Raw genomic sequence first — 25,527 nt, forward strand, 5'->3', positions numbered from 1 at the left:
GGGTGGGTGACGAAGGAGGGAATGACTCACTGATATCATAGCACTCATATGTCACTGAGTCAACAGAGCACAGTCACACAGCAGAGCTCACACAGTGGCCAAATGAAGACACTGGTGGGAATGTATGGACATGTATGGAGAGGGCTTAGCGGTAAGATTTCATCATGCACACACTAACGCCTTCTCACTCCCTTTTTGTCCATGTTCAGGCGATCATAATGTTTACCAGACACTCCTGACTACCTCGGAAAGACTGTTATGCAATGTGTCTGCGATGTACACATAAACTGTTGAACTGCAGCTAATAACACTGTTGCAGAGTGACAGACCTCTGGTGGAAACGTTCATCCAAAGCTCTCTAACAGCAGCATGAGTGTAAACATTTCTGGAGTCCTAACTAAACCATAGACTGAGCACTGGAGGATGCACTCAGTCTGTGCCTCACTGTATCCACACTGAGTTAGGGGAGCGGGACACTGTCTTTGGTAATGTGTCAGGGGGTGCACTGAGGAAACAGTGTGAGAGGCCAGCATGGTCTCAGAGAAGCTCCAGGCCTGTTTACAGTAAACTGCTGAGTGGCTTACACTGTGTTCCTTTATGTGTGTGGCTCGCCGGGGGATCAGAAGATTCACTTGTGCAAGCAAAGGTCACGAACACACAGAGACACATCAACACACAGTGTGCTTGATCCCGTGTGACAGATATCGTGTGTATATGGGGTCAGAGGAAAGCACATGGTGTATGTGAAGGCGTATATGCTTGTGGTATGTGCTGATATAAAGGGACATTAATATCTGATAAGGTTATATGTTTGCTAATACGATGTTATGCTGAGCAAATGTAAATTTGCTAACTGACTGTCAGTGTCGCAAATCTTTGAGTGGAAAAACTTTTGTTGCTGTATTGCATTTATTTCAAAAGAAATATTTAAGGTGGGTAAAGTTAATAAAATCCACTCTCACAGTATATGGGGCTATTTGTCTCTACTTTTCCCAACTTGTAAGAACTCAGGTTTTTTTTCCTTGATACCCCGCTCTAATTTACTACCTTGACAGCGTGGCTGGTATTGTTTTCACCGTCTGTGTGTGTGTGTGTGTGTGTGTGTGTGTGTGTGTGTGTGTTTATGTGCATGTCATGGAAAAATGTGGCCCTGGAGACACCTGCTGTAGCAGTGGTAGCGGTGGTTTTGAGGACTTTGGTAGTTGTTTATGTCTGTCTGTTTGTGGCCAGATGTTTGCCACCGTGTCTCAACCTGCAAATTAAAGTCACAAAACTTTAGTAGTTGAGATCACAGTGACGGCTGAGTTATGTTGTGGTCTGACCCATGAGTAGTTATGTAATAATATAGTTATGACTATTGAGTACTTATGGGTCAGATCGTCAGCATATTAACGGGTGTCACAGCGGGTGTGATCCCATAGTAACTTGGTCTCTACTAGTTCATTACTGTGAACCAAACATAAAATCAAACAGTTGCCCGCTGAGCTGAATGAAACAGATCCTGATGCATTTTTATCTTGCTATCAATGTAGTTACTAGATGACAATCTGCAGCTTTTGCTGTGTGATGTAACATGACTGCTTGCTTTCCTCACTGAAGCTTCATAAACCGAATAATATATTTCATATGAATATAATATTTTCTTTGATGTAGTCAGAGGCGCTCTTTAACTCAGATGAGACGTGGAGCCTCAACTATAAAGTGCTGCGGGTAACCATAGTATATATAATTTTACATTGCAATGTATCATGATACATATTCAGGAAAATCTAGTTAATTCAAATTAGTATTTGTTAATGGATAACATAACCAGACAGGAGTGTCTGTGTTTTTGCTAATCCAGTGAATAAAACACCTGACCAGTCAGGGCTCTTCATCATATTGATGCCAAACATCATGATGTAAAAATTCCAATACTGCTGTGTCAGTCCTGCTTATTTATTTTTAACATTGCCCACAATGACCTTCTCCCTGAGACATAATAAAAAGCTACTCATTCTGTCCAGTGTTAGACTTCCATAAGGCTGGGCCACTCACTCACTTTTTTTAAATAGTCCAAGTCATTGTAGCAGAGGCTGAAATATCTTGACTTCATCCCTTAGCATGGGTCAGGCTCCTGAAACCCTGGATCCTACAATTCCCATAATGCAACTAAGTTGTGTTTTTAATTAGATGCTCCCAAAATAGCCATTACTTCCAAACCTCATGCCTCCAGTTTGTAAAGTTTAGATCAGATCCAAGATCACCCTGATGACAGCACTGGGGCTGGAAAGACACATACATTATACAACTGTCTCCACAGGCTGAACAGTCTGTGTCCTGGTGACAAGCAAACTGAACCTTACAGGGATGGTTACCATGGTATATTATGGCAAAGTTAGAGTCAGATCATTTCATTCATGCTGGTGCTTCAGCTCACTTCAAACTACGCAAGTAAAAATCAGACGTGTGTAACGTGGTATTTGCAAATCCTCATCATTTGTCTCAGCTTCTCTGAAGCAGCAGATGGTTTGCAGTCATGATTGACTCATCGCATCAGGAAATTGAGTGTCAGGTAAGCTGTCAGTTACAGGAGAGTCAATCCCAGACCCTCTGGCAGTCTAAGAAGAAAAAACACCCTCTAAGAATGATTTCCTACATGAGCCATGTCTGTGAACGCTCTAAAACACTGTACTCATTTGGAAGTAAGAGGATGAACACCTCATAAATTTTTGAATTACATCCACTTGACCCACTCCACTGAGGCGTAGTTGAGTCATCTACGATACGAGCACAGGCGTGAAGATTTGTGCCCTGTTTTCATCGTCTACACCGATCTCACATAAAGTCACTACATCTTAAATTCATTACAGTGGCAACAAAAGGTTACACCCTTGCTTGGCTGATCTACTGCCGTTTGGAGAATCCATCCTGTCATTTGCATAACAATTTCCCTTAATCCATTAGTGTGAGAAAGCCTTGTCTCTGGGGTTGTAGCAGTGTGATGGTATTGGACCGTGTTGTGTGTTTGTTTGTGTGTTTGGCAGAGAATGGGACACGCTGAAGGCATCAGAGTGAAGGTCTGTCGTGCCAGCGCTCGGCTGTCCCATTGCAACTATGTCTGGCACAGTGGGATGTTGTATTCACTTTGCTTTGATTTCAGGCATGTGAACAGTACATTTCCAAGACACGAGAGTGAGATTGATTCACTTGGTCCCAGTTGGTCTGGTTGAGTCATATCTGATTACTGGACATCCATTGACTGGCTGTGTCTTCAAGCTAGCAGCAGCAGAAAACCGTGAGAAGAAGAAGTGAGATGGGCCATGAATATTCATATGTGTGCAAGTCAGAGACTCTGTCAAAAGGGTTTATCTTTGGTGAGGACAAGGCAGCACTTGATCTGGCGCACAAAGAACAGTCTTGCATCTGTGAATTGGCCATTTACAAAACACAAATATCAGAGATGGCAGCGTGTCAGGTTTTCACTGTCTTGTGGCGATGCCTTGTGCTCCGCTCGCCTTAAAGGACTGCAAATGTAAAATAATCCCTAATTGTCTTTGTCAGGGCAGGAGAGTGAAGGTCATCTTCATCACATTCTTGTCCCTTCAATTCCAAGTGCAGTTTTTTATGCATAACATTATTGTCTAGTCCACATCATTTGTATGAAACAGCCAAAGACAGCGCAGTGTAAAGTCAGCCCTCCTGGCTCCTCTGAGGAGTAACAGTCTGAACAGTCTGTCTGCGTTTGGAGCTCTTTTTTTTCAACACACACATTAATAATTCATGAATAATAATTTCTCAGATGTTAGGAAATGGAAATGAGTTGTCTCCTCATTTTTTTTCTTCCTTTGTCCCCCTTCGTCTTGACCTCTAATCCTCTCCTGAACCCAACTGTCACTGTTAACCATTAGCGTCCTGTTCTCTTCCAGGAGGACTATGACCGCCTGAGGCCTTTGTCCTACCCGATGACCGATGTCTTCCTCATCTGCTTCTCTGTGGTCAACCCTGCCAGTTTCCAGAATGTGCGAGAAGAATGGGTGCCCGAGCTGCAGGAGTATGCACCCAGTGTCCCCTACCTGCTCATTGGCACCCAGGTGAGTCCCTGACACACTGTTAACAGCACAGGTCGTCATGCTCAGTTTTAAATTGATGCTCACATGTGTTATTTTGTTTGTATGCATGCCTGGATAATCTAGGATACACTAATGTTTACATTTTTACCTGAACCTATCCTTGTCATTTCTAATATATTGATAGGATATGAATCTTAATTACCTTCTGCTGGCATTTTGCAATAGAGTGCTGCAGGGATGATACATTTTTGTAGGCGAACCCAGAAGTTAGTGTCTTTCCTTTGCAAAAGCACAAAAACACAACGCAGCTATCAGCGCAGACTGGTGAGTAGATCACACATCTGTGGATAAGATGTCACTTGTTAGCAATCTGCCTTTTTTAACAGTCATAAAAACGTAAAGAAATCAGGACTGGGGTACTTAATGACATATTTTATGTTGTAGAATAAAACGTGAAAACGTAACAAAAAATTTACTCTTTTGATAATTGTTTTGATACTTTTTAAAGCAAAAATGGCCAAAAGATTTGCTGGCACCAGCTTTTGATGTCATTGTAAACTGAAGTTAGACAAAACAAAGCATTTGAAAATGTCACCTTGAGCTCTGGCAAAATATAATGAGCATTTTTCACTATTTTCTGACATTGTATAGACAAAATAATGAATTGATTAATTGATTGATGAAGAAAACTTTCCACAGATTAATTGATAATGAAAATAATAATCAGGTGCAGACCTGATGTTGAGTCACCACTGAGCTCAAACATCCCAGAAACACATCAATGGAACTGCACATCGAACTGCACCAGCTGCTTGTACAACCTGAAGTACAAAATGACATTGGCAGGAAAAGTGGAGACAGACTGGACCTAAATATGATTTCTGGAGCATATACTCCTTACAGGGAACAGGTCCAAGACTCATCAATCGCGGGTTATTTAAGAGAGAGGACATAGAGGAGGGTAGAACTGTCAAATCTGAAGGCGCCAAGTGCCACTGCTGATTTAAGGAGGCAACAGAAATGTGAAAGAGGCCAAGGAGACTGTAAACATAAATAAAATGGCTTTCCAACTCTCCCACACCCGGGGTGGTGATCTAAAAATCTGCCTGGCAACATCACAAGTTAGTGGGCCCCATTCAAGAACCAATCGTACAAGTGATTTAATTTGTGGCATTCAGACTGATACTGACTGATACTGAAATTCATTTGATTAAAAAGTGTGCAAAACCAATGTTCTGTTCACCATATTATCATCATCATCATGGCTTGCCAAATATACTGATTAATTTTCTTAGATTTTAGTGTTTTTATTGCCACATTTCGTCACAGCATTTTTTACAATTCAGCAGTTGTTTGAAAACTCCTCTCGCTGCTTCAGGGTCTTTATGAAGGTCACTGTCCGGGATCATTCTCTATTGTAATATTCACTCCTCTAATATCTCAGCCTTGCACATTTGTTATGGACCACTTTAGAAAAATGTTTTTTAGCATCTAATTTCATGTAGCCTAAAAACCATTCCCTCTTTATTTCTGTCATATCTTATTTTAAAGTGGTACCCAATTGGATTGTTTATTATAGGATGGACACTGTCACACCACCACAATTTTTGATGTTAGCATTGTAGTCTGCAATAAAAAAAATTATTTAATTAATTTGCATTGGTACTGGTACTGCTATTGAAACCCATGTTGGTAAGTACTTAATTACCTGTATTGATTGGTGTTTTGGCTATACTTTGGGACAGTTGCCTATTCAAACGTCCAGCAAACATGGAGCAACATTAGCTTTAATTTAGAGTCGGGTTTCTGGTCACCTGGAGAATATAAATCCAGTTTTCACTGTCCTTCTAGCTAAGTTTTGGTCTCCACCAACTCCTGAGGGAAAAAGCTGTCTCTTAAGCTGCTAAATGCTCTACTCAGCTAGTTGTTAACATTGTTTTTTTATAAACTCTGTTTATCAGAGTTGAAAATAGCTGCCTGCTGCTGAAAGAGAGGTTGATGAGAGCTGTGAGACTGAATCAAATCAGTAAAGCGTGGGCTGCAAACCCAAAGCAATGAGCTGAAAGCTGCTAAAACGCTCCTTAGAGCTGATGGGAACTAAAGAGGTGGGTGGTAATTTCCTGGCTACATGACTACTGTCCCTTTTAAAACTTTTGTTCCATTGTTTATTCAAAAATGTTGATCATTGTAGCTTTAAGCAAGGTATATTATTAAAAACAAAAAGAAAGAGAAAAAGAAAAACAGATTTAGCCTTGTAGCGCTGAACTTGAGCCACGGCAAGGAAGAGTCATTTTATTAAATCAAACCTATAAAGCTAGCGGGGGACCTCAGGCTGATCTGACTCACAGTGCTTTAAAAGGGCTTGTTGCTGGAGTTCTCACTGACTTGAAGGTATCATAAAATCATATTTTTTTAAACAAGAAATGATCTTATACAAAGATGCTAAAGCTGGGCTAATGTCTTGTGATCTTCAACAGATGCATCACTAACTTCATATAAATGTTATGAGATGACATTAATCCTAAGCATTAGTTTATTTCTCAAGCGTTAAAACTGCAGATACCGTAGGTCCCCTTAAAACAGTGAGCTGACTTGTGGGTGATTTTTGATCTGTGTTCCCTGGCAACCAAATGCCAGTGCAGCCCAGGCCCAGCGGTGATGAGGAGGATGTAGTGGGTGTCTGATTTATCTTGTGTCAGCTGATGTTTACTGCTCTTTTATCAGTTCCTGTCATAACTCACTTGCTGCTCTGGTTGATGCTGTTATGTACACATGAGCTCGATAACAGTGAGCCACGCTAACACAGATCACGCCAATAAAGAAAAGGGCTTAATGACGCTCGCTCCCTGCAAGACTGTGCAGGTGGATGCGTTCATCATAATTGGTTATTGCAGAGACGGGAATGAAGCGTTTGTGCTGAGCATTGCAATGAATAAAATAGGAGTGAGGAACCTTGTGGTTGGCTGTGAAATCGCTTTGCATAAGAGCAGGAAGTGTGGGCCAACATGGCTTTGTTTCAAAATGAAACGACACTGTAAGTTATTCAGTTCAGCTCCTTGACTCAACTCATATCTATGTTTAGAAGCATGGACTCAGAAAAGTGCTGGAATATCTGATTTTATGTTTAAAAATCGGACATGTCAATAAAAAAATATGGTGGTTAATTATTATGCATGTTATAATGGTAATGGTTATTTTGACTTAGCTCAGAGGAAGTCCCTTATTTCTTTCAGATTGACCTTCGTGATGACCCCAAGACCATTGCCAAACTGAATGACATGAAGGAGAAGCCTATAGCCACTGAGCAAGGACAGAAACTGGCGAAGGAGGTTTGTATGTAAGACTGAGGAGGTGAAGAAGTATGTAGCTGGCAAAAGCCTCTATTTTCACTTTTAGTGTTGCAGAATTGAGGTGTCAGGTCCAGTTCGTTTCCTGTGTGTTGATCTGAACCCAGGAATGTCTCTGTAGGAATGTAATTTCTTCAGAGAAACGCTTACAATCAGACCTCTGTACATTCTTTGCCTGGAAATGAATCCAGGAATACATCCTGGGTCATTATGGGATGTCCAGCGGAGTTCGAGACAGGAGCATGCAGATATCAAATTAATCGGTCCTGTCAGACAGAAACTGAGAATAAAAATCAATCTTTAAAAACTTACAGTCTAGATTCATTCAAAAACAGGTGTCCGTGCAGTCTTGGAAACATAGAATATGATGTAGATGGGACTCATGAAGGTTAAGGCCGCAAAGGTCCATAGAAGATCATTTCAAGCTATTTCTATCACTCAATATGTGTAATTTTTTACCTTGGTTATCTTTTGTCGACATGGTTGACCGGTCTTCCATGTAAATCCATGTCAAGATTAGAAATCCTGAAAATGTAACCACTGAATTCAAGTCACAGAGCCAAGTATCCATTTTTATGAAAATCCCATCACTCCTCTTACAATCTGGATCTAAAAACTACATCCACTGTGGGATGAAAGACATTTTTAAAGGAACATTTAAATATTTTAGCAAATGTACTTTTTCTTGCTGAGAAGATCAATACCACTCTCATATCTGTACACTAAATGTGCACTGGAGCTGGCAGCCAGTTAGATTGGCTTAGCATATACACTGGAAACAGGGGCAAACAGCAGGTCTGGCTTTGTCCAAAGCCAGACCTGCAACCTCCAACAAGCAACTCTAAAGCTTACTGATTAACACAGTATATCTGATTTGTTTAATCCATACCAAAAACAAAGTTAGAAATGACTGACACACTATTTCTTGCCCAGGAGATGACTGTTCCAAGGAAAACTCGAGTCCCCCTGTTTCCAGTCTTTATGCTGAGCTAAACTAACCAGTTACTCATATTTACTGAGAGAAGCAACAAGAAGTGAATAAGCTTATTCCCCAAAATGTTAATCTATTCCTTCAAATGCATTTCCCAAGTTGTGCCTCCATTTTAGATTCATGTAGCTGGAAATGATGTTTCTCCTTGCTGCTTTAGCACAACACAAGAAACACGTTAACATGTAATTAAGTATGAAAATATAAAACAATAGGAAGATAAATATACATAAATCCAACTAATATTTTATATATTTCAATTTTGGTGTGTCTGATACAAACTGAGCAACAATATGTGCCACTTCCAGCTACCATCTTTGAGGATTTTGGAAATATCTTTAGAATAGTAAGTGTGAAGGGTGCTTATTCAGACCTTGCTCCTGTAATGAGGAGCACGTCTTACAGGGAGAAAAAGCATACATAAGATCATTCCTTATTGGCTGCAGACACATAAGATACTGTTACAACATACATGACATAGGTCTTGTAAAAACAACACCCCCTGTCTTCACTCACCATCAGCAGCTAAAGTTACTCCATAATATCAACCCTAGCCAAAGCAAATGATACATTATTACACTGCTAGCCACATACAATCACAGCATTAGGTTACAGAACACACTCTGCCTTACAAGCTAGCCGTGCTGCTGCTGAGCCACTACCTCTCTTTGTTGCGAGGAGTCCATAATGTGATTTGAACAAACTATATGTATATATATGTGTGTGTGTATATATACATATTTTTATTTATATATATATATATATATATGTGTGTGTGTGTGTATGTGTGTGTGTGTGTGTGTGTGTGTGTGTGTGTGTGTGTGTGTGCAGGTGTGTGCAGGTGTGTGTGTACGTAATGTAAAGTCAATTTGGCTGCTCGGACAGTGGCATTTTTTTAATGTTAATGGACAGCAAAAGAACTGCAGTAAGCTGGGATGCTAAATAGAGTAGGCTAATGTACATTGGCAGGTGAAAAGCTCACCAATTAACTCGTTGTATCTCGTCTGTTTAATCTATATAAAAAAGCCGTTGTTGTGCCACACCATTTCTTGGCAGGGACCAGTAACTTCTTCTGTTTGTTGCCTCACCACATTAAATAGCAAATTGTTGTTTCTACGCTCTAACTTTTGTACAGATCAAACAAACATGATCGATCATGTTAATAAGTGAGCTTTAGAGGTCCTAGACAGGCTTAAGTTTCTGTTCCTATTTCCAGTCTTTATGCTAAGCTAAGTTAGCCTGCTGCTGGCTATAGTTATAATATGTACCGTGCAAATGTGAGAAAAGTATAGATCTTCTCTTCTAACCAAGCACGCAAGAATAACTGTGTTTCTCAAAATGTTGAACTATTTATTTGACTTAAATAAGTTGCTAGTTGACCACTGCATTGTACTGGATTTTTTTTTACTCATGGTCTGTCCTTTCTTTCTCCTCAGATCGGTGCATGTTGCTATGTGGAATGTTCAGCGTTGACCCAGAAGGGCCTGAAGACGGTGTTCGACGAGGCCATCATTGCCATCCTGGCTCCCAAGAGAAAGAAAGGAGCTCTAAAGAGAAGACTGGGACCTCGCTGCATCAACTGCTGTCTGATCACGTGATACATAAACCCTAGAGATCATTCAGCAACCAACCGTATACCAAACCTGGACTGAAGGCAAAAGACGGACAAAAGTAAAATGCACAGACAGCAGAGTGAGACAAAAGAGAGGAGTGAAAAGGACAAAACAAGAGCTAGTTTTAAGCTGCAGTGCTCTTGAAAGGCCATAACTTTCTCTCCTGTCCCTGTCCCTGTGCCGTCCATCACTGGGGTTGAGGATGCAGTTTACTACCAAAGGAGCACAAAACCCAAGTCAGTCTCTTCTTCTTAAAGACTTTTTGCCTCAAAATTACCTTCTTTTATAACCATTTTTAATCATTTTTCCTGTACAAAATTGTTGTATGCTGTCATACAAAAAAAAGAAAAACACAAAATGACATTTCAGATTTAAAGGAAATGCTACATTTAAGGAGTTCATATGATTTCTATGGTTTTAAAAGTTAAATATTGATTTGTGAATTTGACAAGATGAGATCAGATGTCCAAATCAAGAGCGAAAGAAACCATGCAATTGATAAATAATTAGAGACTGATTTAAGTGACACTGTGACGGTGCCCAGGATATCTTTCTGGACATATGGGCCCAGTTTTTTTTTCAATTTATAACTCTATTAGCCCACAAAGTCTGTCTCCAATTATTTGTCAAGACCTGCAGATTAAACCATATAAGAGGCTTTGCTTTGTGTAGGGGATAACACAAATCAACAACAGTGAAATGTTGTTAATACAACAGATTGTGGACCTAGAACTGTATTATTTTAAAGTTTGAGAGTCTTGTGTTTTTGCCTTATGAAAACCCCATTGTTTTATAGTATGGCATGCCAAAACATACTGTAAGTTAAAACTGGGGCTGAGGTCTTTATCAGAAACTGTAGAGGTTTATTATCCATTTTTAAAATATATATTATCCGGAGTTTATGAATCTGTATCTCTAAAATAGAGATCATCCATGCTGTGCAAATATTATTTTGTCAACCGATAGCTTAACTTTTTTTGTTTTATCTTTTGTTATCTTGCAATAATGTGTTATCCTTTTATCACCTTTAAGAAAGTTCAGAAGAGAGAATAAGAAGAAGAAGAGAGATCTCATTTTAGAAATGAAACTCTGATTCATATCCAACGTCCAAAGAATCAAATGCACACTTTCATCAACATCAGGTGGCTACAGTGACCCGATACTGTATAATGCACAACATGAAGCACAGTCTGCGCCACTTAATTTCCCAGCAAAATAAAGCACATTCCTCTGCTTCTACACACTGTCCCTCATGTAGAAATGGCTGATTGAAGCACAGAAGATGCACAGTGGTCTATCAGGCACAAGTATGAGCATAGCACACCCCCCTACCATGAACAGTCATAGTTCATCACATCTCCAAAAATCTGTTAAAAGGCACTGGGTGAAAACCTTGTGCCTCCCAAATGTCAACTTTTCAGGAAACGTGGAAAACACTGACCCAAACAGTTTTGAGAGCCAACAAGAAGGACTTGCAGTCAGTTGCACCAGACATTTGTAAATTTAAATTTAACCTATTTATAATGTAAGTTTATAAGTGGAGATTTACACTACTAAATTCAAATAGGCAGAACCACAAAGTTGTCACTAAATATTAACACCCAGTAGTTGCCAGGTGTAGCTGTTGCCTAGCATTAGCTAACTGAACCAACTGACAAAGCTAATCTCACGTTACTGTTCACTCTCATATGGTTGATATTTGACCTGGCACTTGATTAAAATGCTGTTTAATAATGATATCAACCGGGAAGACTTCACATTAAACTGCACAAAAACAACACAATCTAACAGAAAATGTTTCGCCAATAATGTTAGCCAAAGCAAATGTTAGCAACTAAATGACGAAAATAACGCAAGTTCAATATCATAATCAGATACATCCCACTCACTCTAAACAAAATACTATTAAGTCTGACATGTTTTTTCATACTGTACATTTACAAAAATGAATCTAAATGAGTCCTAAAACCTGGATGTTATTTTTAGCATTTTAGCACTTCTGGTTCCCTCGTCCCAAAGTCTATGGGTTTTTTTGAAGGGGTTTGGTTAGATTATTAATTATAATTAATTAAGGTCTGTGGTTAACACAAGCTCAAGACATTTTCACGTTTAATTCTATGACATAAAATATATCAGTAAGTCGTGATTTCTCTTAAGCTTTTACGTGTTTTGAAAAAGGCTGGTTGCTAACAATTGTCTGAGACTTCAGAGTTTGTTGGGGATGTTAAACATCATCACGCCAAACACAAAAACTGATCTATTCACCAGTCCACCTTTACAGCCTTGTGTTTATACTCGCACTTTTGCAAACTATGACTAACTTTGCAAGAGGAAAAGGCTTTTTTAGTTTCTTTTGTGTAGTACGTTTATAGTTTAGCATTAGCTTTTTACTTCTGGCAATTGTATTTAGGCTTCAAAATTCATAAAAGTGTTCAAAAGTGTTCATTCGAGAAGATTATCATGCTGAACAAAACGTGTAAGTATCCTAAACTTTTCATTTCTGTTCATCTCCGAGCTTATTTTCTGCAGTAATCCGCAAGCCCATGTAAAAATCCCATTTGCGTTTTGTCGAGTGAACCAGGGTGATGCTAACTTCCAGACAAAAATACACCACCCCTGCAGCACTCTATATCACTTGGCCCCCTAAAACCTTAGTCTTTAGCTGCTTTGTTACAGCTCATGATGCTACAGTGACTTTCTACAGATATAGCCATGCAACAATCTAAATCATTTTGATTCAAACTTGAAATTATGATGTTATATCCCCACATGACAGCCATAAGGGATTTATATAATGTATGGAAATAACATTAGTTTGACCAGCACCCATGTACCAACATTGTAGAGACAGGTTACCCAATAAGAATTCATTGATCTGTGTAATAGAGTCACATTCTGCAACTTTTTGAACAGAAATTAAGATAATATGTGAAGTTTACCAGGATTTATAGAATAGTTTAAATATCTGTGAACCCCTAAAACAGTTTTATGCAACCAAGTTTTCAGACCTACATGTCTGTCATCCTGTAGGTAATAACCTAAGGTTGGGATGGAACTTTCCTTGCAAGCCAAACATCTAAACTATAAGCTCTTCTTGTTTTTATGCATTTGTTATTGGCTTTTTCTAACTTCTTTTTTTTAAAGATATTAATCAAAGGTGCCAACTCTTGCTAAATGACTTCTGTTAGTTTTCTGTTCTGATGAATGATTAAAAGCTTTAATGTAAATGGTGCTCCTCCTCTCTGTCCCAGCCTGTTGTGTAACTGTCTTTTCGAGCAGAGCAGCGGATTGCAGGGTGAGCAGCCTTCTCTCTTGGACAGTTTTGCTTGCTTACGTTGTGTGAAGGTCCACCCTCAGGATCCAGGACCTAAGTGCCGCAGCCACCAATGCATTCTCCCGTTGATGCTTCTCTCTTCTCAATAAATGTGTTTACTGTGTTAATAAGTCGGCTCGGAGGGTTTAACTAGGAGAGCGTCAGATGTCCCCTGAAACGCATTTGTGAAATTAAATTTTGCAGTGTTTATTCCTGGAACCATGGCCATTCATGTTTATAATGGGTCAGACATCATTGGGTTGACTTGATAAGCAGGTCAACAGAATTAAACTCTAATGCATTTTTGAATGAATACACACACATCCTCTATGTTCATTTGGATATCCTTTATGCTTTGTTCAGAAAGTTTCCCTTTTATTTTCAACCTTTTAAAGTTTCTTCCATTTCTACAAATTACTTTTCATACCACCTCTGTCAGTGCAAGGAGTGTGGAGCGTAAACACCACTTGTTGGCACTTTAAGGTCCCATATTTGACACTTTTCCTGTGTTTCATTTGAAGTGTTGATCCATAAGAAGATAGATTTGCGGTTTAAAGAGCCAGAAACGAAATGAGGCATCTCTTACATGGATATTTAGGGCTATTTCTGGGTTTTGAAACCTTACGCTCTGAATCATAGATTTTGTCTAAATGTCTAAAAAAAAATAAAATTTGAGACATCTTCAGTTATATAACTTCCATTAGGGATGAGCAATACCATCAAATCTGGTATTGATCTGAAAGTTATGTCACGGCTAGTCTCTGAAGGCAATACTTTTTATTAGTGCAAGCAATTGTGTCATTTAAGTACCACCAAATTATTTGCCAAACTTTTTACTTATTCTTATGTATGTGTTAATTAGATGCATGTTAAATAATGGTTTTCATGTGCATCTTATTTTTGTTAAAGTTTCTCAGTCGTAACAAAATACCCAACATAATGGATGTTCACATACAGAACTGTCTCGAAGATGATTCACGCCACATCATTGCAGCCAGATCAAGTGTCATGTAGGAAGGGCTGTTCAACTCTTCCATGAAGTGACTCATTAATGATCAAAGTGGCTTCACAGCAAGAAGGTCCTGTGTTTGTGACTGACCATGTTGGACCGGAGCCTTTCACTGTGCAGTCTGCATGTTTTCCCTTACTGCCACAATCCAAAGACATGCAGGTGAAATTAATCAGAAAATGCCATTTGATGCATCTTATGCTTGTGCAAGTGTCATGTATATGCACAGCCACCTATAGCCTCCAAAGACTGATCAGACAACAAAGAAAAAAGAAAGTTAGAATCACCAAAAGTATCATTTTTATTGATCTGTGAATTTTTGTACAAGCAAATAAATATCTCACACTGATGTTTAAAAAATGTTTTGAAATTATAATCCATCCTAATCAGACATAGTACCATATAGCTTCATATATCAATATATAGGTTCATATTGCCCATCAGCATACAATGAGATAGCATAAGAATAAAATAACTAAAATAACATCACAAAATGCACCTGAAGTACAATTTAGCCATTATTTAACATCACTCCATATTCCCATTATTTTTTAAGGTAAATTCCTTCTGATATTCCAACTGTCTTCCAAAGCTATAGGTATCTACACAAAAGGTATCAGCTGAAGTAAGATTGCAACCATCCCCAAATGGAGACAGATGAAACAGCATTTCACTGAAAAACTGGCAGATGTAGACTCAGGGGTAGATCCAAGGGTGTTGCATGTTGGAGTGGACACGTCCCTCTGTAGACCTGCCTGCTGAGATCAAAACTTCTCATTTCCTCAGTATCAGAGAGAAAAACTCCTCCCGGGTCTTGGGATCTTGTCGGAAAGTTCCCAGTAGGACACTTGTTACAGTCTTGGCATTTATCCTCTGCACACCTCTCATCGTCATGCACATGTGACTGAAACTCAAAGAGACAATTTACACTATTAGTTGATTTACACTGAGGAACTTTGTATTGTAACATTTTTGCAAGTGTTGGTGACTTCGAGATTGTAGGTCTCCACGCTAAGGGCCCTATACCTCACAGCGAAAAGCTAAATTCAGACCGACGCAGTTGTCATTTTGTCGTCCAGTTGTTTAAATAGCAAATACATTTGTGCCCATCTGAGCGCGCATGGGTGTGTGTCTTACAATGAGGTGTGGTCAGATGTATTTTTGGCGCATAGCTATCTTGAAACAGTGGAAATACCTGATCTGAAGTCTATATGGCACAGTATTTCTCTGTTATTTTAAGTGCGCATTATCAAGTGAGTAATATGCGCCTGCATAGGTAGGTGCACTCTGCCTGTTGCGCGCAAGCAGAGTGAGCTGAAAATGTGCTTCAGATGTTTGGATAAGTCGAGTGGAACATTTACAATTCAGCCTCAGAAGGTCGGAGCATTGTCTCGGACAAAAACGAGGCTCTGCAGAGAAGCTTAAATTCGACACAATGTTTCCCATTCATCTGACTAAATTTTCCCACCACATTTTCATAGAAAACCGACGATATATTTCCACTTCTCATAATATAAAAGAAAAGATGTCTAACGTTGTGATATGTGTCGTCTCTCTGTTTCTTTGTAGAGCTTTCTCACCCCTCGGGACGCACAGAGAATCACTGGTCAGTCACAATATGACTTGATCAACTTGCCATAAATATCACCTCAGTGGCTATAATCACCTTTTCTAATGTATATATTCTCATTTAGGTTGTTCAAGAGGTTTGAATCAAAACTGTCAACATCCAATTAATTAATTAATTTGGTACAAAACCACAAAACCAAAATAATATTTTTTTGTAAGTTTACCTCCCCAATCAGAATACAGTAAAGCCACAGGTTCTGTAGGATTTTCGCAAATTTAATTGGTGATTTTGAATGTGTTAAGATTAGACAAAGAGTTAAAACTCACACAGCTTCAATCACCACTGCCACTCCAGCAGAAAATCTGTTTGGTTAGACGCTCCTGAACTGAGGAGAACACAGTGAAAACAAACGCACAGTTAATCTAACACAGGAGGAAAAACAGGAAAAGATTATGAAAATAAAAGAGTAAAGTCAATCATATTTGACCTTGAAGCCTCCTGCTGAAAATCTCTGGAAAAGTAGAAAACAAAGCGAATAAAATGGGGGTTTTGTTTTGTTTTGATTTTTAGTGTGTGTGTGTGTGTGTGTGTGTGTGTGTGCGTGTGCGTGCGTGGGATCCTGTGGTTATCACTTACCTTGCGAGCTTACTCAGACCAACCACCTTCTTGTTTGGGATGTACGCTATGTGAGCCTGACACAATGCAACAAAGCGTAACTGAAATAAGAGCAAAAACGACAAAAGGGAATGATTCTTTCAGGATTCCGAATGTCTCTGTAATTGAATTACCTCACAAAGAAGGGCACCAGATGATGTTCACAAAGAGAGAAAAAATCGATGTCCTTGACAACCACCACCTCATCATGGCTTTCATTAAAGATGGCATCGTTCAGGATAGCTGTGCAGATGAAAATGCTGGTTACATATTCTGTTTTACTGGAGAAAATAATCAAATCAAATGTGGAAGTTTCTTCTGAGTTTTGAATGTTTTGCAGTAAATGTTGATTAAATTTATTGAGGCAATGACAACAAACTTTATGTATATAATGTTTCTTACATTTAATTATGGATATACTGACCAGTCTTTGCGTAAAGTTGTGTTTACACAATCCTAAACTCTTTTTTTTTTTTTTTTTTTTTACAAAAGTATAATTGCATTTATCGCAGTACGACACAAAATGCTTAAAGCTACTGAATTTTGTCATGAGAAAGGTCAATCCTCTGCGCACTCACCTTGGGTCGTCTCCTGGTAGCCCTTTGTGAAGAACTGCATGGCATTGGCTGCGCGTAATGGTGTGCGTAAAAGCCCCTCCCGCTCAGTGTCCTCACCGAGCTCGCTCAGTGCGGTGCTGTAAGCTTCGCCATACAAGACAACTCGGTCAAATCTTCAGCTTCCTTTGAGACTGTCTCCTCTTTGCACCAATCATCATGTTTAGACTCAATACACTTGCTCAACTCAGCAACCACGGGCTCTGTGGCGAACTGAAGCTCCATTCTGGCTCTTGGTTGCTCTCAATGAAAGACGCTGCAGGACACAGTTAGATGGCCCCCTGTTGTGAGTCGTTCGGTCAGTGGTCTCAGGAGGGAAATTCCGCTTGTTTTTAATGCCGACGTTGGAAACTAACATGCAACTGTTTCCAGGAGAAATTGACCTGTGGATAATTTCCACCTTTTCCAATTTCCCAAAGTGGGCCCCTGTACTGAGGAGAAGGGCTGTGTTTTAGCAGGAAAAAATCTTACTTGATTACACCTGTAAAACAAGTGAAAGGACCTTATGGTGCTCCTGCTCAGCCAAGCGCAGTGTCATTGCCCACGCTTCTGCTCAAATGCTGTGAAAATTTATAAGTGCCGCCCAGTTCATCCCTGATTCATCTTGTGCACATTTGTGACGTTGATTTGCGCTCCCCTTAAAAGTTTTATTTCTTTTATAATATTTAGGTTAACCTCTTACATGTGACTTTAGACTATCCCACTATCTCACTGCCCTGGCATCATTGGAATAACACTACCTTTTCCCAACAGAGGCATCTGATTAATGTGCAAATCAATTCCAAATTATCTCACAACTGATGCCAAGAACCAGCTGATCCTGAGACATCAGGGGAGATAATCAAGGGTCTAAGGTCACCATGGACCATGACTGCACATTCAAATTTTAGTGTGGCACAACCCTCACTCCTTTAATTTCCTGTAGCCTGTGTCTGTAGTGCACATATATATGATTATGGTAACATCCAGTAATGTCATCACTATATTACAAGAGCATCTATACCAGGGTGAGGAAAATGCCAGTTTGCAAAGTACAACTCCACTAATTTTATCAGACAATGTCCAGCTCCTGACTGAAACTTTACTCAGAACTGTTGAAATGATTGTGCAAGGGATATATGCTGCGTGCTGCGTGATCTCCTGAGTCCTGACATCACTGTGTCAGAAAAAAGCTTGTAAAAAGCAGTACACACAAGCCAGTATCGCACTGGCTGGTGCGTGATGTATGCTTGCACTGTCCGACCTAATTGTTTTTCACTGATGTGGATTAATGGGCATAGCAAACTGCAGATTCTGAATCTGAGACAAGGATTTTACAAACCTACAAACTATTTCAGTCTAAGTCCTCCCTTCATGAAGTTTATCATTCTGTTATTGCTGCAACTGTTTTATAGAGGAGTTGATTTATTTCTAAGGTTGTAGTTTAAATGGCTGTTGAAGTGTATTGAATTATAGTGAGAGGTGTTTTTAATATTTCATTTGTCCTCAGTGATACAAGAATGACGGAAAAATGTTTTGGAAAACACCTCTCACTATGATGTAACATAACTGTCTTTAGTTTTCATTTACACTCAAAACAGACATTATTCTCAACTACATGTTAACACCAGTGCACCGTTGCTGAACCACATGACAGCACCGAAGGACTCTAAAGGAATCTGTTCACATCTCATATAACAAGACCATTGGAAATAGACGTGTTGGGTTCCAATTGGCTGGACTGAAAATTTGTTGTGCTTTCATCTTCATAACAAGTCCAGGAGTGTGCATCATGGTGAACAAGTATCAGCTTACAGGCAACGTGACCAATCATATCAAACAAATCAACAGTTACATCCAACGAAGACAATCTTCTGATCACTGTGCTGCCGGTCACAGTCTGCCCCGGCTTGCTACATACTGTTGTTGCCGTTGTTTGATGTGTTGATTGGTTTTTCCTCTGCTCTAGTTTCTTATTAAAATATATCATAGCATCTCTCCCCCTGTGAATTTACTTTGTGTATCTCAATAATATGTGTCTGTTCTGTAGCCCCGGTGGGTTTATTGTGCTCCTCACTGAATACATTACAAGCTTCTTAGATGTACTGATGAGCACCCTGAGGAGCAGAACTGATTCTGCTAAATAAATGTGTGTAGCTATTTGTTGTGATGCTGATTCTGTTTGTCTGTTGATTAGTGTCTGACACAGAAACAGCACCTACATCCATGTAATACAGGATTATCTCGAGAGCTTTAACGTGCAAAACAGAGTGAGCAGAGCGGAAAGAGACGAATCAGCTCAAAGATCAATTAAGTCAGATGATCATGTCAAGCTATGTAAGAAAGCACAATTTATAAGTAAAAAAGAGGCCATGCTAAATTACAGCCTGTTCTCTGGTTCTCTGTTGAGGTTAAGGGCCACAATTGTACCACACCCACAATTATGTTGCAGTTCCAGGGAATCAAACCTAGAACAGTGTGTTGTTGTTTTGTTTGTATAATTTTGCACTTCCAAGGATTGGATTAATAGAGAAAACACCAAAAAAATAGCTAAAAGTAGACACATTAAAGTGTCCTCTGAGTTATGAGTGGAAATCCTTGTCAGAAATTTTTAATAGAAATACTTGAAAAAGTGGAATCAAATCAAATCTGCTATCAGGGGACTGCTTATCGAAATAATGAGTTCATTAGGCTAACAAAGAGCCAGGCATATTGCAAGCGGTAGCCTACAAATGACAGAACAAAACGTCTCCCTTTTCTGTGGAAACTAATTAAAATGGACAAATGAATCCAGATAGGGTTTTGACATCATAATCACAGAACTGGTGTGATGTGGCTCTTTAACATACAACACGTGGCTGCTACTTGGTGGCCACCACGTGGCCTGCAGTGGTGACTGCTTTGTTCATGTTTGCATGTTGTGACAGCCCTCTCCAGCTGTGTACCTGTTGCTTCCTGTGTGTGGCTGCTTCCTTTTACAGGTATTAGAGGTGGGTGTGGTAAAGGGTTGTCAGTACCTGGGCTCATCATCAGACCTGGCACACCTGGGCACTGTGTGCTGACAATGTCTTATGTGTATGTAATTTTCTATACTTGCTGCTTAACCAGTTGTTGCTTTTACAAATTTAAATCAAATCTATACGTAATCTTGGATTATAACATTAAGAGTTTCAACTACACCTGAGAGTTTCCTCTACGTTTTCTGAGAACATTGTTTTTTGTCCTAGACATGCGCGGTCCTTTGTCTGTCGGACAGTTAAAACATTATGCGTAAGCGACCAGCATCAACACACATCACACTGGAACATGTGGTGTGAAACACTTTGTGGTTTCTCTGATGTGGAAAAGCCTTCTGAACAAAGGGCTTCCTGTCAGTCAGCGTAATCCCTAACTCCACTGCCCACATGATATCAATTGAATCGTCCCTTCAGATAACTCTTTGTTACACCTTATCCGTGAGTTTTGGACTAAAAATGATTTCATTCACTCATTTTTTTCATGCATGTTTGTTAAACTACTAAGATGTTTTTTAGAAAGAAAATGTTTTCCTCTAATAACTTGACTGTGTATCAGAAACATCTTTTTCCCTTCAATTTTAGGCCCCTCACTTCTCAGGGACACAGACTGACCTAATTAAACAGAGAGACACATTAATGAGACCTCAAAAGACCTGTATAATCCTGTTTAATTGATACACCAAAACAAATACTGCATGTATTCTGCACTTCTCTATAGCAATTCTTTACTTTTTAACCTCTAACCCAAATCTTTAACTTTGCCTTTAATTTTTTACAAATATAAAAGGCTTGAAAATGGCTAAACCAATCTGTGGATTTGAGTTTGACTGTAAAATAAATACAGAGTAATCTACAGTTCGATAATATACAAGTCAACTTCTGTAATGTAAAGAAAACCCTTATGTTAATTTGACTTAATTTTTTAATTATAGAATAATTTAGAAAATGGTTCAAATTCTTCAGACATGCGGCTCGCTGTGTCTGCCTGATCATCAATGTCACTTAACTTGCTGCTTTTTGATGTCCCTGGGTGCTACTTTGCTTTTCCGGGCTTCACCCTCAGGTAGTGAAAACCAGTGCATCAAATTTAGATTATCCATCCTGTTCAACATGAGATCAGACCTCACCCTGCTGACTGTCTTGTGCTTCAAAGGGAAGCTGGTATCTACCCACATCACGTCTGGGCTCACTTATAGCTCATTCATCAAAATGAATCTGGCACAGCAGTCACATCTATAATAGCCGCATTACGGATCTGCATGCTGGTTTTTCAACATCTGGGAAATGGTTTGATGCTCCACATTAATTTGGATGTAAACGTTCTCTTTATCTGGTTCTGTATTTTTAAATGTTCTATGTGCAACACCAAATGCCACATATCCAAAGCATCTTAAGACATCCTTGGCTGTAAAACCAATCTCTCTAAATTTTTGATAAAACAGTGTTAACCAAAATATCCATTTCTATGATGAATGATGAGACACCTTTAATACTCCACAACCCTGCTGAAGTTTCCTTTCCTGAGTTTCCTGAAATCAGTGATGCTGCTCTGGAGCTGATCCTGAGTTCTCTGCTGTGCAGAAGAGAAACAAACAGAAAATTACCTCCACTAAACAACACATTTTATCGCTTTGAATTGTTTGGTTTCGTTTTAAATGATTCAGCCTTTTGATCCTGTTAGGCATGACTGTGTAGGCACCATGAAGCTCTGGTGTGTGCTGACTGCCACAATGCTGCCATCACTAATGATGCAGCAAATTCAGTCAATTCTTCATGCATTTACTCGCTCACATGGTCTTCACAATGGCAATGAAAAAGGTGACATTAATTTCATTTATATAGAAATAAATTAAGATAAACATAACAAAATAACCTGACAATGGATTGATGCTGGGTTATTATTTACAGGGTGTTAAGTGGGACCGTCATCAGACACACAGCTAACTCATTTTTGATCCATGAGACCACAGTATGTTTTTGCACTGGAGTCTTTTGCATGGCTTTTTCTGAGCTCCAGGCTGTTGTCATATCATATGTCTTCCTCTGGTGACTGAGCAGCTCTGAACTGCTGCTCTGAGTGATCTCCTCTCGCAGCCATGGAGCCATGTGGTTCTTCGGCCTCCTGCCTGCCTGACCCCCTTCAGCTGGAAGAGTCTAATTGCTTTCACATTTCTTTTGCTCAATTTAGCAGTTACCGTGTCCTGTGAATTCTCAACACCTACAGTACTACATTTTCTCTCGTCCTCGATCTGCTCCTTCACTCTTGTGTTTTACAGTTCTACAAACACTTCCTTGGACTTCATGTCTAATGTTTCACAGTTTGTATTCATCTTTATCTTTTAATAGGACACAGATGTACTGGATAAAAGGACCAATGTTACTCTCCACCCATGGGTGGTAAAACAATCAACAACCAAATCCATGGAATTCATTAACATAAATTCAAGACAACCAAGACACTAAGGCAAGACAACAAAAGACATAACAGTGACACAAAATCCCAAGCTGAGAGGCAGCAAGACCAGAAGTCCCCACACTAGTAGCCTCTCCCTGCATCAGTACAACTTGCACAAGAATCCTCATTTATTTACATCACACTGTGTGGAAATAGAAATTGGTTTTGTGAAATGTTAAAATACAATAGATGCATCTTAATCTTAAAATTTGAATTATTATATTATCAGCTGTGGATACTATTAAGGCATTCTTTATTTCAATGGAAATATTTCAGATTAATTAAAAAATTCATGACTGATATAATCATAAAATGGAAAAGATGGGAGTCCTAAACAAAAACCTTGAAGATGAGCAGCTTTTGATAATAAGTGCTCCTGCAGGATGAGCATGTATTTTGTGCTTGGATTAAACATGGATGAAATGAAACCTGATCCGCTAATACGACTCTAAAAGTATGAAGAGAATAAAAATTTCGTTTGACGAATCAACCAGCAGATTTTGGATTTTTGTGACCAGGGATGAGTAAAACTGAACCTCATGTCAATGCAATTTTGTTTCCTTACTGTAGCCACAAGATGGCGACACTGCCATTGTCACTACATGAGGAACTCCCGGATACTCTAAATATACAGTTCATTCAAAAGAGAACTAAGTTTGTTAAAAATGTTTTATTTTATTTATTTATTCATTGTTTCTGTCTTTTTTTTTAGTCCATGTGTATTTCTTTTATTTTGAACAATGTCTTTCTCTACATACATATACTCTGTTTACTGAATATGGGATTACTGTCTTCTGAAGTCTTGAATATTATTCAGCAGTTATTATAAATCATAGCATCAGTTCTGTCCTGTATTTATCTTTTTTACCTTTATACAATCACAATTCCAAGAGCTGCTCCCAGATTAAAAAGAGTGTACTGTATACACACGTCCTCTCAACCAGGAACAAATTGAATTGCAAACTGAGTATGAACAGCAATCTTGGAATAATTCAGGATGAGCTCAGATCCAAAAACAATGTTTTTGTGAAAGATTTCAACATGAAAAATGATCTGCACATCGCACAAAATAATGCTCATGTAATTTTCTTAGTCACCTTACTAGGAAAAATGAACATGAACCGCTCACTAAACATCCGACCAAATGTCTGTCTCACTCCATCTACTTAATATCCCGACTGATCTGCATCCAAATCTATTTCTGTACTAAGTGACTCCCCATGCCAAAACATTGTCTGTCAGCACTTATGATTTGCATTAGTTTATTTGGACGTCAGACTCGTAGCTTGCTGAAGTAAATTAAAGTTCACTAAACACTTGAACAATAGTGTAGTCTTCTCTGTTATTCACACGGCACCTAAAACTTTCAGAATGATCCTGGTAGAATAAACTCCACCTCTTGCTCCTTCAATCATTTGCAAGTAGTCTAATCATACACAAATGAAAACAATCAACATTATAAATAGTTAGGTGTGGAGGCTGGGACACTTCTCTCTCTGAAGTTTCCATAGTTTCGCATTTATACTAGAAGTGGTCTGAGAATATGGTATTGTCATCAGACCTTTCTCCTTCAGATCCAGCTGAATCACACTCATTCACCCTGAACACCTTAGGGAGTCATCATATCTCACTGTGGATTGCTTGCAGATGAAACAGCATAGACCTGGTAGGAAAGGTCCTCGCTGACTAAAATAGCATGAATCACTCCTGGCAGAAGAATCAGTGCTAATACAATTCTCTTTCATTTCCTTTCATAAGCACAAATTAGATCAGCATCTCGGAGATGTAAAAGCTAATGTGTTCGGGCTGCTGGTGATTTCCCCTGAACTCAACCTCAGCTCCAAGCTAACTACTACATTACTCACACCACTTCCACTTCCCATTACGCCTTGTGTCATGTGCACATGAATGATCCGACTCCAGGAGATGACTTCATGTGTGGGTGAGAGTGACTATGAATGCTCCTTTCAGACATTTTAATTGTTCAAAGATTTACTTTGGTACAAGTTATGACACATATTCACTGATCACGGCCATATAATGCCATATCTAATTCTACAGCACTTAAGGTTTGAGAGTGTGGCATTAATAAGTGTTTGACTTTATTTCACTTAGGGGGACTGTAGTTTTTTGCCAGCCTGACATTTCCACTAATTAATACCTTTATTTCTTGTTTTCTTTGTGGATAAAGGACTTTGTTCTGTACTTTAAAGTCCAATTGATGTGGCCAGGAAAGCTTGCAGGTATGACAAGATTACCGTGCTAAAAGCTCCAGGGGAAAAATTAGCTTCTGGGCCCCCCTAACCACCTATTCGGCTCACTCTCTGTGTAATGTGTAAGGTTTTTCTATGCTGGGATACTCCCAGTCCCCCATTTGCTCAGTGGTAATTTGACTGAATACAAAACAAAGTAATATGTCAAGAAATATACAATAAGAAAGCACTAAACTGGAATAGTGAAGATTTTAAAACTAGATTCTAACATGTGGCCCCTCTTCAAGACAGGACATCAGGTATAAAGCAAGACATATCTTAAGGCCTTTATCATGTCAGTTAATATTGTACTTTACGTTTGTGCATATTCACAAATATATCCAAATTAAATGAGTAAAAACCAGTTGACATTAAGTCTTGAGCTTTCCAGGTTCTAAGAACAGTTGCCCAGTTGGTTATCGAGCCTTGGGTATGATGATAATAGGAGTCATATTGGTGGGAGTAATGTGATTATTGTAGTTATTATTATACATTCTTTACTTATGACTGTCTGATCCTAATTGTGAAATTAAGTTATTCCTCCTCGCTTGGCTCGTTCCCCGTGGTTTCATTGACTTCACAGGCAGAGCCACTGCTGGCCTTCTTACCTGAATGACATCAGTGAGCCAGTAGTCCGGCCTGGCCGGGACACCATCAGCATCAC

The 25,527-nt window shown here is 39.2% G+C and overlaps 1 protein-coding gene and 1 long non-coding RNA gene across 2 annotated transcripts in view; one reads left to right on the forward strand and one right to left on the reverse strand.

Moving 5' to 3' along the window:
* Positions 1–13,444, forward strand: part of rhoq (ras homolog family member Q) — a 19,456-nt gene extending 6,012 nt beyond the window's left edge. Inside the window, exons 3-5 of the mRNA XM_023425778.2 lie at positions 3,909–4,073; positions 7,286–7,381; positions 9,824–13,444. Of these exons, the coding sequence (XP_023281546.1) occupies positions 3,909–4,073; positions 7,286–7,381; positions 9,824–9,985 (423 nt within the window). The 3' untranslated portion in view covers positions 9,986–13,444. The remainder of the gene's footprint in view (positions 1–3,908; positions 4,074–7,285; positions 7,382–9,823) is intronic.
* A 1,155-nt stretch (positions 13,445–14,599) lies between these two features.
* On the reverse strand, positions 14,600–16,314 carry LOC111669480 (uncharacterized). Its single transcript, XR_015438439.1, has 2 exons — positions 16,219–16,314; positions 14,600–15,232 (listed from the first exon to the last, which is right to left on the reverse strand). It is a non-coding gene; the product is annotated as an uncharacterized LOC111669480 (long non-coding RNA).
* Positions 16,315–25,527: the final 9,213 nt, after the last annotated feature.

Source organism: Seriola lalandi, unplaced genomic scaffold (assembly GCF_002814215.2).
Source record: "Seriola lalandi dorsalis isolate HSWRI2012SDOR001 ecotype SW California unplaced genomic scaffold, Sedor1 jcf7180002054795, whole genome shotgun sequence".
NCBI lineage: Eukaryota > Metazoa > Chordata > Actinopteri > Carangiformes > Carangidae > Seriola > Seriola lalandi.